General features: G+C 42.8%; 1 protein-coding gene across 3 annotated transcripts in view; it reads left to right on the top strand.

Moving 5' to 3' along the window:
* eml3 (EMAP like 3) overlaps positions 1-12,023 on the top strand; it is a 62,766-nt gene that overhangs the window by 22,653 nt on the left and 28,090 nt on the right. The window contains exons 1-6 of one of the 3 annotated variants that reach the window (XM_028606185.1): positions 2,123-2,181; positions 2,649-2,756; positions 3,215-3,329; positions 3,819-4,325; positions 8,094-8,204; positions 8,478-8,506. In XM_028606185.1, coding sequence (XP_028461986.1) covers positions 2,747-2,756; positions 3,215-3,329; positions 3,819-4,325; positions 8,094-8,204; positions 8,478-8,506 — 772 coding nt within the window. In that variant the 5' untranslated portion in view covers positions 2,123-2,181; positions 2,649-2,746. Of the gene's footprint in view, positions 1-2,004; positions 2,182-2,648; positions 2,757-3,214; positions 3,330-3,818; positions 4,326-8,093; positions 8,205-8,477; positions 8,507-12,023 lie in introns of those variants that run through there. The other 2 variants (XM_028606184.1, XM_028606186.1) reach the window with 2 other exon arrangements.

Below are 12,023 nucleotides of genomic sequence, written 5' to 3'. Positions count from 1 at the left end.
AGTAATGTTCTCACAATGCAGAAATACGTCACACACACTACGCACACACAGGAATGACACTGGAGTGACTTTTAGTCATCTATTACTGAACTGTTAGTATGTATTCAGGTCCCGTTTCCGTTTCTATTTCCATCCAGATGTTAGACGAATTTTACACAATCCTTCAAAACATAGGGGAAAAACTGCAGTGTAATTGTGTTTCCATCGTCCACCGCCAACATCCGGAGAGTAATGGAAAAAGATATTTCAGTTTGCAAAGGTTAGTGTGTATTAGAAAGGTTGCTGGTGTCCTTTAGTGTAAGCTACAATTGGTTGATTTCATACTCTCATCCAAAGAGAAAAACAAAGAATTGTACTCATGCCACATTTCCACTGCATGATATGGCTCTATTCACCTCGACTCTTTTTTTTGGTTTTCCATTAGCAAAAGTTGTGTATGGTGCCTGGTACCTGGTACCACCTCGGTCGAGGTTCCAAGCAGGCTGAGCTGATACTAAAAAGGTGGAGTTAAACATTGCAGACCATTGATTGGTCAGAAGGAATCATCACTAGCAAGACACGTGACATCCTGCACAAACCAGCCCTTTGTTATATAGCCAAGCTACCGTCAATAGCAAGCAAAAAAAATGTATTCACTCAACCCAGATTTAAAAAAAAGTTAGCCCTTAAAACAACAGCGTTCACTACACCATGCACTAAGCTGTACACTATGTACACTACACTATACACTAAGCTGTACACTATGCCATACACTAAGCTGTACACTATGTACACTACACCATACACTAAGCTGTACACTATGTACACTACACCATACACTAAGCTTTACACTATGTACACTACACCATACACTAAGCGTTACACTATGTACACTACGCCATACACTAAGCTGTAAACTATTTACACTACACCATACACTAAGCTTTACACTATGTACACTACGCCATACACTAAGCGGTACACTATGTACACTATGCCATATACTACGCCATACACTAATCTTTACACTATGTACACTACGGCATACTGTACGCCATAACACTAAGCTGTACCTATGTACATTACGCCATACAACTTTGGTTGCCGATGAAAGGATCCATCAAGTTTAATGCTGTTTTTATTTTTATTATAAAGTGCTTTACAAAAGAGCTGCAGAGATTAAGCTATTAGTTGTCAACTACTAAATTAATCACCAACTATTTTGATAATTGATTAATCAATTTGAGTTATTTCTAAGAAGAAGAAGAAAAAAGTCCAAATTCTCTGTATGCAGCTTGTTATATTCATTTCTAGTTTCTTCTCTCCTCTGGGACAGTAAACTGAATATCTTTGAGTTGTGGACAAAACAAGACATTTGAGGACGTCATCTTGGGCTTTGGGAAACAGTGATCCACATTTTTCACCGTTTTCTGACATTTAAGAGACCAAACAACTAATTGATTAATCGAGAAAATAATCAGCAGATGAATCGACAATGAAGATAACCGTTAGTTGCAGCCCTACTTTACAGTATTGATTCAGATCTATTTGCTGTGTTGTTAACTCCCTTCCTCACTGGCTCTTCGCAGGAGTGTTGAGTAAGCCAGTACACAAATGCACCTCACATTAAATTTACTCCACTCACGTGATTTGGGCTCAAGATAATTAGAAACAGCGCTCCAACGAACTGAACAAACAGAGAAGTTGTGTTAAAGTCTGAGCTCATCGCTGGTCTACAACATGCTGCTAAAAGGTTTCTCTTTGGATTCTTATGGTGGTGGTTATGTGGATTTTTGCTGTAATATTTTATTCTTCATATTTTATTTTTAATTTGTGTGTTGATGCTGATCTGTGCCGGATCTGCGCTTTGAAATCATAAACGACCAGTTCCTAAATGAGGCTTTAAAATAATCTGATGAAACCGATAAATCCTGGTTAGTTTTTTCGGCTCCTTCAAGCCAGGCTTCTTACAAAAAGTCCTGCTTTTCTGAGCCACTATAAAACACCTCTCCGGTCTCTTTATAGATGACGCGTCAGCAGACAGCAGCGCTGAGTTCCCAGACCGAGCTTCTATGATGGAGGTGCGTCTGCAGGCGCAGGAGGATGAGATCACGCTGCTGAAATCCTCACTGGCTGATGCCCTGCGCAGGATCCGCCTCCATGATCAGCTCTTACCATTACTAAAACAGCAGCTCATTGCAGGTGGGTGATCTTCAACATTTTATATACAGTATATATACAGTACATCAGATGGTAGAACATTGTCCAGTGTTTACACACTTGACAATTACATATGCAAAGAAAGTCATGTACAATTGTGTACATGACTTTCTATGGAAGTAGTTGTGTAAAAAGAGCTTGAGAGAGAAGTTCATAACCTGCCGACACCTGACCGATCACTGCATAAAGCAGAGGGGGCTTGTCAGATTTCAGCCCTTAGCGATTCTGCCATTGAAAGGGATACTCATAGTGCGTTCCATTTACCTTGGAACACAGAAGCCGAAGCTGGGAATGACGTCACACCCGAGTTGAATGTGTTCCATTTACAAGTCGGATTTTCATTGTTTTCATTAGCTCTAGCCAGGCTAGCCATTGTTAGCAATGCCAGTTTATAACAGCGCATTATGCTGTTTTTTGTGCATACCAACAGTGTAACAACATGTCCACAGAAAGAAGATGGACAGCACAGTGTGTACAACTGATTTAGTGAGACACAAATAAGACAGATTGATGGGCACCTGTGGCTCAGGAGGTAGAGCGGTCGTCTATGTTGGAAGGTCAGTGGTTCGATCCCTGCCCCCTGCAGTCTACATGTCCTTGGGCAAGACACTGAACCACAAATTGCTCCCGATGCTGCGCTATCGGTGTGCAAATATGCATGAATGATTATCTGATGAACAGGTGGCACCTTGTATGGCAGCCTCGGCCACCAGTGTATGAATGTGTGTATGAATGGGGTGAATGGTGCCTGTAGTGTGTAAAGCAGTACTGAGTGAAAAGTGACTGACAAACTAGAGTATCAATTAAAATATTGTCATGGTATTGTAATTTGTGTATCTATCAAAACATTTCAAAAGAAAATCCTACGCACCTAAATGATAGGACCTGTCCTACGCACACTGGAATTTGTTTACTGAGAAACGACTGGCCATACTGAGTGTGCCAGTGCAGTATCACTCAGAAATAACAATCAACAGTCATCAATCAAATAATGATGAACTTTCATCCCGCCCAGTGAACCCAGGCGCTGCCAGAGTGCTGAACCAAGTCTGCTGCTCAGATGGTTGCACCAGCAGCAGGAAACTGTCCTCCAGCTCAGCCGTCGATGGGATCTGCCACCGTGCTACCAGGTACTGGACCTACACCCCCCGGGGCTCAGACGACAGCAGGGCCGATGTATAGCCATATTGCTTGTGATATCAGAGGCATGCTTGTGAGAACGCCTGGTTGTGTTCATGTTAGGGATGAGCAATATATCGATATTGTGATGTGAGACTAGATATCGTGTTAGATTTTGGAAGTCGTAATATGGAAAGTGTTGTCTTTTCCTGGTTTTAAAGGCTGCATTACAGTAAAGTGATGTAATTCTCTGAACTTACCAGACTGTTCTAGCTGTTCTATTATGTGCCTTTACCCACTTAGTCACTTTTATCCACATTACTGATGATTATTTATCTAAAATCTAATTGTGAAAATACTTTGTGAAAGCACCATATGTCAACCATTTCGCTCAATATCGATATCAAGGTATTTGCTCTATAATCTGATTTTCTCCGTATCGCCCAGCCCTAGTTCATGTGTAATTTGCCTGTATGACTCTTCCATGTTGACCTCTCTAGCCAACTGTCAGACAGCGTTCTGACCAATGCAAATGGCCACACAGAAAGTCCAGTGTCCGTGAATTTGAGACCCAGGCCAGCGACACTGGACAGGTCAACCCAGACAGAGCGCATCCTCCCAGGGCAGGACACTGGGCAGCACAGGGCCCCTCTCCCAAGGCGGGTCCTGAGTCTACAGCTGGAGGACGCCCTCCCTCCAGGGAAGCCGGAGGTTGAGGGGACGCAGGCCAAGCTCCACCGTGTCCCTGGCTTGGAAGAGGAGGATGAGGAGCATGAGGAAAATGAAGAAGGAGGGGAGCCGGAGAAGGAGCTGAGCTGGACGTCGTCCGTGGAGGAGCCCATTCAGCCCACCACGATCCGAGGCCTCCAGAGGGACGACTGTCAGGATGGAAGCTGTTCTCCAGAGGAGCTGGGCTCTGCCTCGGCCTCAGTCAGAACCTCGGACCAGAACCTCAGCCCCCGCTCTGGCCCCCTGACCCCCATCCAGGAAGGAGAGAAGAAACCTTTGTGCGTGATCTCGCCAACCTTTCCCCTCACCACCGCTGTCTTCATAATCATCTTCTTTCTCGTGATTGATTGCATGGCTTTTAAGGAAGAATCAAAGTTTTCTTGATTCTGACTTGTGTGACTGCAAACCCCAGTTGCGCTGCAATCCCTCTTATGAAACCATCAGCGTCAGGTTGCCAGGGTGTGATTATACAGTGTTAGAGCAGGAAACCCGAGGGGGGGTGACATGTTCTGTCGTCATGTTCGCTCCAGCCTCCATGTGCTTGCTCTCCATGTGTTTGAGCAGGGGGCGAGAGAAACGTAAAGCCGTAGCGGAACACAATGGCCGCACTCTTCCACACTGAGTGACAAATCCAAGATTAGCTTCACGGCACACAGTGATTTGAGCCAAGTGGAAAATGTGATGTGAGGGCAATTTTACGAAGCATAATGTAAATAAAGGGCTATAGTTACAATATGTATTCACTTAGACTGAACTAGAAAGGTCAGGGGGTTTGTAAGACTGTACAGATGTAACCTTTCAAGGACAGAAAATAGTTGAAATGACATATCTGTCCAAACAGCATCAGAGTTAATATCCATCAAAAGAACCTCCAGATTTGTCCTCTCTGTTGCAACTTCACTGTAGCCACAAAGCATTTAAGCTGATGGTCCTGTAAAACGATGCAGATGTGCAGAGTTGACAAAGTGCCACTAAGGATCTGCCATTCAACTGGGTTTTGCAGAAACGCGCATCCTGCCTTAAATCTTGATTGTTTTCAATGCAGTTCTGCCTTTTTTTTTAACCTTTTTAACATTGTCTTCCTCAAGCAAATCAAGGATCTCTTACATGTTGTGATTTGTTCTCCACTCTGAAACTCAAATGATCACCTTCAGTGATTAGAAAGCACAGCGCCAGAGCACTGCTGCTTTTGTTTACTTGTGCATGCATGTGTTCTTTTGTCCTACTTCCTTGTTGTGGCTTGAAAAGGGTTTCATTGGTGATGGGTAACATGTGCCCGAGTCCCTCAGCTCAGCTCTGCTATGCCCCTCAATGGCAAACTAGAGGTACTGGGAAAGTTGTGCCTCCGTGTTCAGCCTACTGCACCTCTTCATTTAACTTTTAATTCAAAATTAGAAGTAGAGAGATTAGGGAGGAGGGGCTGGTTTGCCAGCTGAGTTTCACTTCCTCGATCCAAGGCCAGTAACGTAGATAAACGCCCAAGCTTTTTTTTAGTCCCGCAACACTTCCCCTGCTGAGGCTACTGGTACAAATGCATGTCATCAGGACAGGGGGGTGTGTTGCAAGAAATCTTCAGATACAATAAGAGATTTATTATGGTTTATTCTTGTTCATTTGAACTTCAGTTTGAGACCCTCACCAATCCCCTCCTTTACAAGTTGCCAGTTTAGGAGTAGGATTTGGGGTGATGACCAATAAAATGACTTACATTAGTTATAAGCCAAGAGTTAAAGGGTAATTGCATTTTATTACAACTTACAATTTTTAACACTTCTATCAGTCATGATAACATTAAAGGTCCCATGACATGGTGCTCTTTGGATGCTTTTATATAGGCCTCAGTGGTCCCCTAATACTGTATCTGAAGTCTCTTTCACGAAATTCAGCCTTGGTGCAGAATTACAGCCACTAGAGCCAGTCCCACAATGAGCTTTCCTTAGGATGTGCCATTTCTGTGTCTGTAGTTATTGAGGAGGAGAGAGGGAGGGGCAAGGTGGAGGGTGGGGGTGTGGCCTTGACCAACTGCCACTTTTCTCGTTTGAAAGCCATTGTGTCTCTCTCCCATGGGTTGGCCAAATTCTCTGGGCGGGCAAAGCAGAGAAAGGGGAGGTAAACAAGATTCCAGAACAGCTCATCTGAGCTTTCCTTTTCTCAAAGGCAGAGCAGGATACCCAGGGCTCGGTTTACACCTATCACCATTTCAAGCCAATTGGGGACCATAGGCAGGCTGGGGCAACACATAAATGTTAAAAAACCTCATAAAGTGAAATTTTCATGCCATGGGACCTTTAAAGGAACACGCCGACTTATTGGGAATTTAGCTTATTCACCGTAACCCCCAGAGTAAGACAAGTCGATACATACCCTTCTCATCTCTGTGCGTGCTGTAACGCTGTCTGATGGTTCCAGCATTAGCTTAGCCTAGCACAGATCCTGCAGGTAACTGGTTCCAACTAGCCTACTGCTCCCAATTGTGACAAAAGTGACAAAATAACATCAACATGTTCCTATTTACATGTTGTGATTTGTAGAGTCACAGCGTGTACAAAAAACAACGTAACATGAGACACAGCCGTCTTCTAACAGTAAACAAACCGGGAACTATATTCTCAGACAGGCTTGCTGCGAGCATATCACTCCGCCCAAGTACTATATTCTTCCGCCTGAGAATATAGTTCCCGGTTTGTTTACAGTTAGAAGACGGCTGTGTCTCATGTTACGTTGTTTTTTGTACACACTGTGACTCTACAAATCACAACATGTAAATAGGAACATGTTGGGGTTATTTTGTCACTTATTCGGAGCAGTAGGATTGCTGGAACCATTCACCTGCATGTTCTGTGCTGGCCTGATGCCGCTGGAGCCATCAGACAGCATTACAGCACGCACGGAGATGAGAAGGGTATGTATGGACTTGTCTAACTCTGGGGGTTACGGTGAATAAGCTAAATTCCCAATAAGTCGGCATGTTCCTTTAAGCTTACCAAGTCCATTGCTGTGATCTGGAAAAAAGATGACATTTCTAAAAATAAATTTGACGGGGTAAGAAACACAATCAGACAGGTTGTAAACAAACCTCAAGGTTCACCAAACTAGTTTGGAAGAGAAAAGAAGGTGACTAGAAGTTACTACCCAAACTGTCAGTTGTAAACATCCATCACAATGTTCATATCTACTTCCTGCTCTTGGCTTGTTAACAGCCTGTCTGACTGCTTGTGTTCCTCTTGTGTTTTTCCACTCTAAAGTAAGTCTCTACGTTAGCTCGCCTGGCTAACTAGCTTAATACCTACAGTAGTAGTGCTTATTTCCAAGGCCAAGAGTTAGCATATCATTAGCTAACTACACTTTGTGGGGTTATAGCTGATGGTAAAGCCCTTTGCCAGACTAGAACATCCACATGTGGGAGGATAGTTTAACACTGGTCTTGGATGCTATATCACAGTTTAGGGTAACGTTAGAAGCTCTGTCCTTCTCTGTAATGGATTTGGGGAAGTTTGCCAAACACATTAGCTTGTCCTGCTAACTTTTTGCCTTGGACAGTCCTGTTAGTCCTACGTGTTTTAGACTAACTTCTGGAGTTATTGTTAATTAGCAAAGCTAGCTATAGCTTATGAAATCTGCAAACGACAGCCATAATTTTACCCAGCAAAAGCTAGAAATAGGAAGCTGCTTTTGTCTACAACAATTGTTTTACCGAAAAAGGACCAAAAGTTTTGATGGTAAATCTGCCACCATTAGCATTGAAAGGGCTAAACTAGAGAGCTTGACAAGCGTAGCAACAGTAACTACTTGGTACAACGTTATTATTAAAGAAAAATAAGACCCAAGATTTATAAAAACGGATGAATCCCTATGGAAGGTTGGGAATTAAATTATTTGAAAGATCTTAAACATTGCTAACCAACATGCATGTTTCTATTCATAAACTACCATGTTGTATTCATAAATGGTGGGGTGACTGCATGCATCTGTGTGGGATTTACTGTAGTGTGTGGACACACAGGGTTTACTCCTGGAAAGCTGATTTCTGTCCTCTGGTGTTTCAGGGTTCGTAGGAACAGTGAGAAACTGGGAAATCCGGAGAGGCAGCGGAAACGTCTGGACAAGAAGGCGGCATCCTCGGCCAACCTCCTCACCCGCTCCCCCAGCCTGGAGAAGTAAGTCACTCTGCCATCACTCACAGCTGTCACCACACAATCACACAGCTCACTTTTTCCTATGGCTGCTGCTGTAGCCTCACATATCTCTTCTAAGAGACACTTGCTGGAACACTGATGGCCCCTATGAATAATATTAAAATTCCATTTCCATGAAAGCGTTGCAGTAACCCAGTACGTGATTCTGAAGTGGCGGACAGATGGATAAAAGCTACTAACTTCTCGAAATGGGGTCATATATCTGTCTCACACAGTTGTTTTCTGTCTCCACAGTCGAGCTAAGGAGCTGGTCACCGGTGCAGGTGATGTATCTTTCAACTCTGTCTTGTCTTTAATCCTAAAACTGAGATGACATCACTTTATCTAAATGGCCAATGAATTTAATTTGCCACTTACACAAGGTATTCAAGGCAGAATCTTGAAGACTTCAACCTGTAGATGAAGAACAAGATTTTAGGCAACTCTCATAACTTGTGGTTTGCGTCAGTCTGTAGTCTTTTTACTTGGTTTTGAACCGTACTTACTTATGCCGTACTTACTTATGCAGTTAACAAAAACCTATTTTCTCAATCCATTTCTTAACATGCATTTTATGCCAAAATTTAACAGTTTTGGTTATTTCACATCAGAGATTTCTTCTCTTTTATTGCATATATGCTTATATAATATGCATATATAATACAGCTTGTCAGCAAGTGTACGAGGGTCTACATGACGTAATTGTCATCAGATGGTGTACCAGGCCCCCAGGAAGTGCGGCAGGCTTTAAAGCAAATTAAATATAGGGGCCAAAAAGACTTTTCCCCATCGACTTACATGGTGAAAGAGACATTTTTTTATGCGTCTCAACCCCCGACAAAATGGCTCGTTCCCCTATCAGAATTTGATCCATTCATTCATATATACAAACATTTGGAAAGTCTAGAATAGCCGCACGATTAAATCATTTAATCCCCATTCGAGTTAGCGGAGCTCTAAACCCCAAGTAGCCGTTTGGCCAGTGGAAGTCTATAGTGCGCCTGCTCCAGTGGCGCCGGCAGCCATAATCCTGCGCGTACATTTTTTTTTCTGAGACGTGCAACGCATCTAACGACAACAATGCTTAAATGTGCAGAGGTGCAGCAGCCGACAGCAGCTCTGTTCTGCTCTCTGCTCTGTTCACAGTACTAATTTTTGTTGCTTCACCAACAACCCATCCACTATTAATCACAATGTTCATTTTTATGACTGGATCTGTAGATAAACTGGTTGCTGGACACTGAGTAGCCTATCGCTAAACCCATGGACGGAGCTAGCATGTTTTTTGAATCATAATGGACATGAATATTGCGGTTATGAGGCTTATCCAATCATATTCGGGATATGATGTTTACATGGCACACAGAGAAATCATGTTATTCATAACCCGTTATTATGATATGATAAAAAGTACGCTAGGAGCACACTATCACACACATTAAATATTGTAAGAACAGCTGATTTCTGGCGCAATAAACCGCTTCAGCGGGCGTGATTTCTATAAAATAGAATCCTGCCGGCGCCACTGGCCTGCTCTATGTGCCGCACAAAAGCAGGGCCGATCATCTGAGTCCTTTTATACGCGGTTTTAGCTCTCCTAAGAATGAACGGGGCTCCACCTGAAACGCTGTATCCAGTTCTTCTAATCTATCCATGATGTGTATGCATAGGCTCTGTGCGGACGTCCCCGTACCACCAATTTTTTGTGACCACGTTATTAAAAGTGGTACCATAGTGACCTACTGTGCATGTGTGGAAGTTGTCCTCCAAACTGATAGTAAACGGAACTACCATCGTTGCATCTCATGTTGCTTAAATAGCCTCCTCGAGTTCTCCACTTGCCTCACTCATCATGAGAAATCATGAGAGGAGAGAGGAAATGAGCAAATGTATTTTTAGCGTGATGAGACCTCCTTTCCTCTGAAGCGTTGCATGAATACGTCAGCTGTTCAGGCAGAGTTAGCAACTCCTTCAGCTCGATGCTCGCTCCTCGGTCCTCTGTGCAGAAATAAGAGCTTTGTAATGGCGAGAAGGGACAGAACAACTTTGGGTTCAGCCGAGGAGTTGAGGAGCTATCAATAAGGGTGATTAGATTCAACCCGTGTGTCCGTGGAGTTCGCAGCTGTCCGTGTACGCGTCTGTTCGAGAGTATAATCAAGCCTTTAAGGTGTGTGTGTGTGTGTGTGTGTGTGTGTGTGTGGAGTGCTGTTTTGGCTGTGTGTAATGCTGCTTTAGGTGCCACACCAGATGGGTGATTGGGTGGTTTTCTGCCCAATTGGTCTACTTTGTATTTGATTGGGCAGGAAAAAGGTTTTTGGGCAGCTTGTGATAATTTAACCTACTTTTTGTACCATTCCGGCAGTTTACTGTGATGAAAAGTTATAGAATATATACCAATCAATAAGACATTGCTCTTTCCCTTCTCTAGTAAGAATACTTTAGCATTGATAGGACACTGTCACTGTGTCCAGTCAACTCCAACTTTAAGCAGAAGAAGAGGAACAGAATAAACAGGGCACTAAGTTTGAGAAGCGTAACGACAGACAAGCCGCCAACTATCTTTTCAGTTCATTGCAGCCAGGCTTTATGTGCACGCATAATCAGGATCTTGCATATCAAATTTGCACAAGGTATCGCACCCACCCTGCAACGCCTCTGATTGTGCAGTAACTCATATAATAATGGTTGTGTGTTTACCTCTATTATCTCAAACAGTCATGAACAGGGTTTTGCAGTAGCCCTGTTATACTGTACTGTATACTACTCTATTTGCACATGTTAGCATCATAATCTGGTTCCACAAACCTTGATAAGCCTTTGTCCTGTTATGTATTAGTCAGTAAAACAAGAAATATAATGCTAAACAGTGTAATGGTGGTCCATGTGAAAGTGAAAGTATATGAAAAACTATTGTCGCTCTCATCTTCCATTTTTGGAAGATATGGAGGAGACACACCTGCACGCAGACAATCCGAAAGGTAGATCAACAAAGAGCGGAATAACCATGGGTTAGGGTTACCACAACTATAGTAATTACTCTTTTGTTGACATATACGGTCTGTTTACATGAAAGCGGGGCCTTTTGATTGACAGGTGACCTTTTTATTTGGAGTGCAATGCAAAAACAGCACAGCCAGGAATGTTTTGTCCCAATGAATGCTGTCTAGTGTAACATAACTATAATCCTTAGAGGAACAAATATGGACACGCTGCATAGATTTTCTTATAATCGGGGACTTTTTCCAACTTTTCCTGACTTCAGTTTTGGCAGGGCCAGAGTTGAACTATTGCCCATGCAGCTTCTCAATGGTTCACACATGTAGTCATTTGTGCAAAATTGAGTGCATTTCCCAACCAACCACACTTGTGGTTAGCGTAGCTTTTGTGAGTGTTGGCCTTCAGTCTGGTTATGGTTAGCCCTGTTTTAAGGCCTCATTCATACATAACTCTCTCTCTCACTCTCTCACATTGTTTGTGATAGTCAAGAAAAATAATAATTCTATTAGTTGAAGTCAGTGGAAAACTCTGGCAACAATAGTCAATCATGTCAGTAACAAAACAATATGTACCTTAAGTTTCCTAACATTAGCCACTATAAGATACTGGTCATAACAGACCAAGTTAAGATGTAGCAGTAAAATCCCTGATTTGACTGAATTTAGCAAGGTTGTGCTTATGAATTCAACTTTTCAATTCTTTCAAAAGTTAAACAGCTTACTTTAAATGTTCATGGGTTCATGGGTCATTTGTAGGCATCATGAAAGCAACATTTTGTTCTATTATAATTCAGTACATGTGTAC

This window comes from Perca flavescens, chromosome 19, assembly GCF_004354835.1.
Source record: "Perca flavescens isolate YP-PL-M2 chromosome 19, PFLA_1.0, whole genome shotgun sequence".
NCBI classification, from domain to species: domain Eukaryota; kingdom Metazoa; phylum Chordata; class Actinopteri; order Perciformes; family Percidae; genus Perca; species Perca flavescens.
The sequence above is the reverse complement of the archived record's forward strand: the minus strand, read 5'-3'. Positions and strand labels throughout refer to the sequence as shown.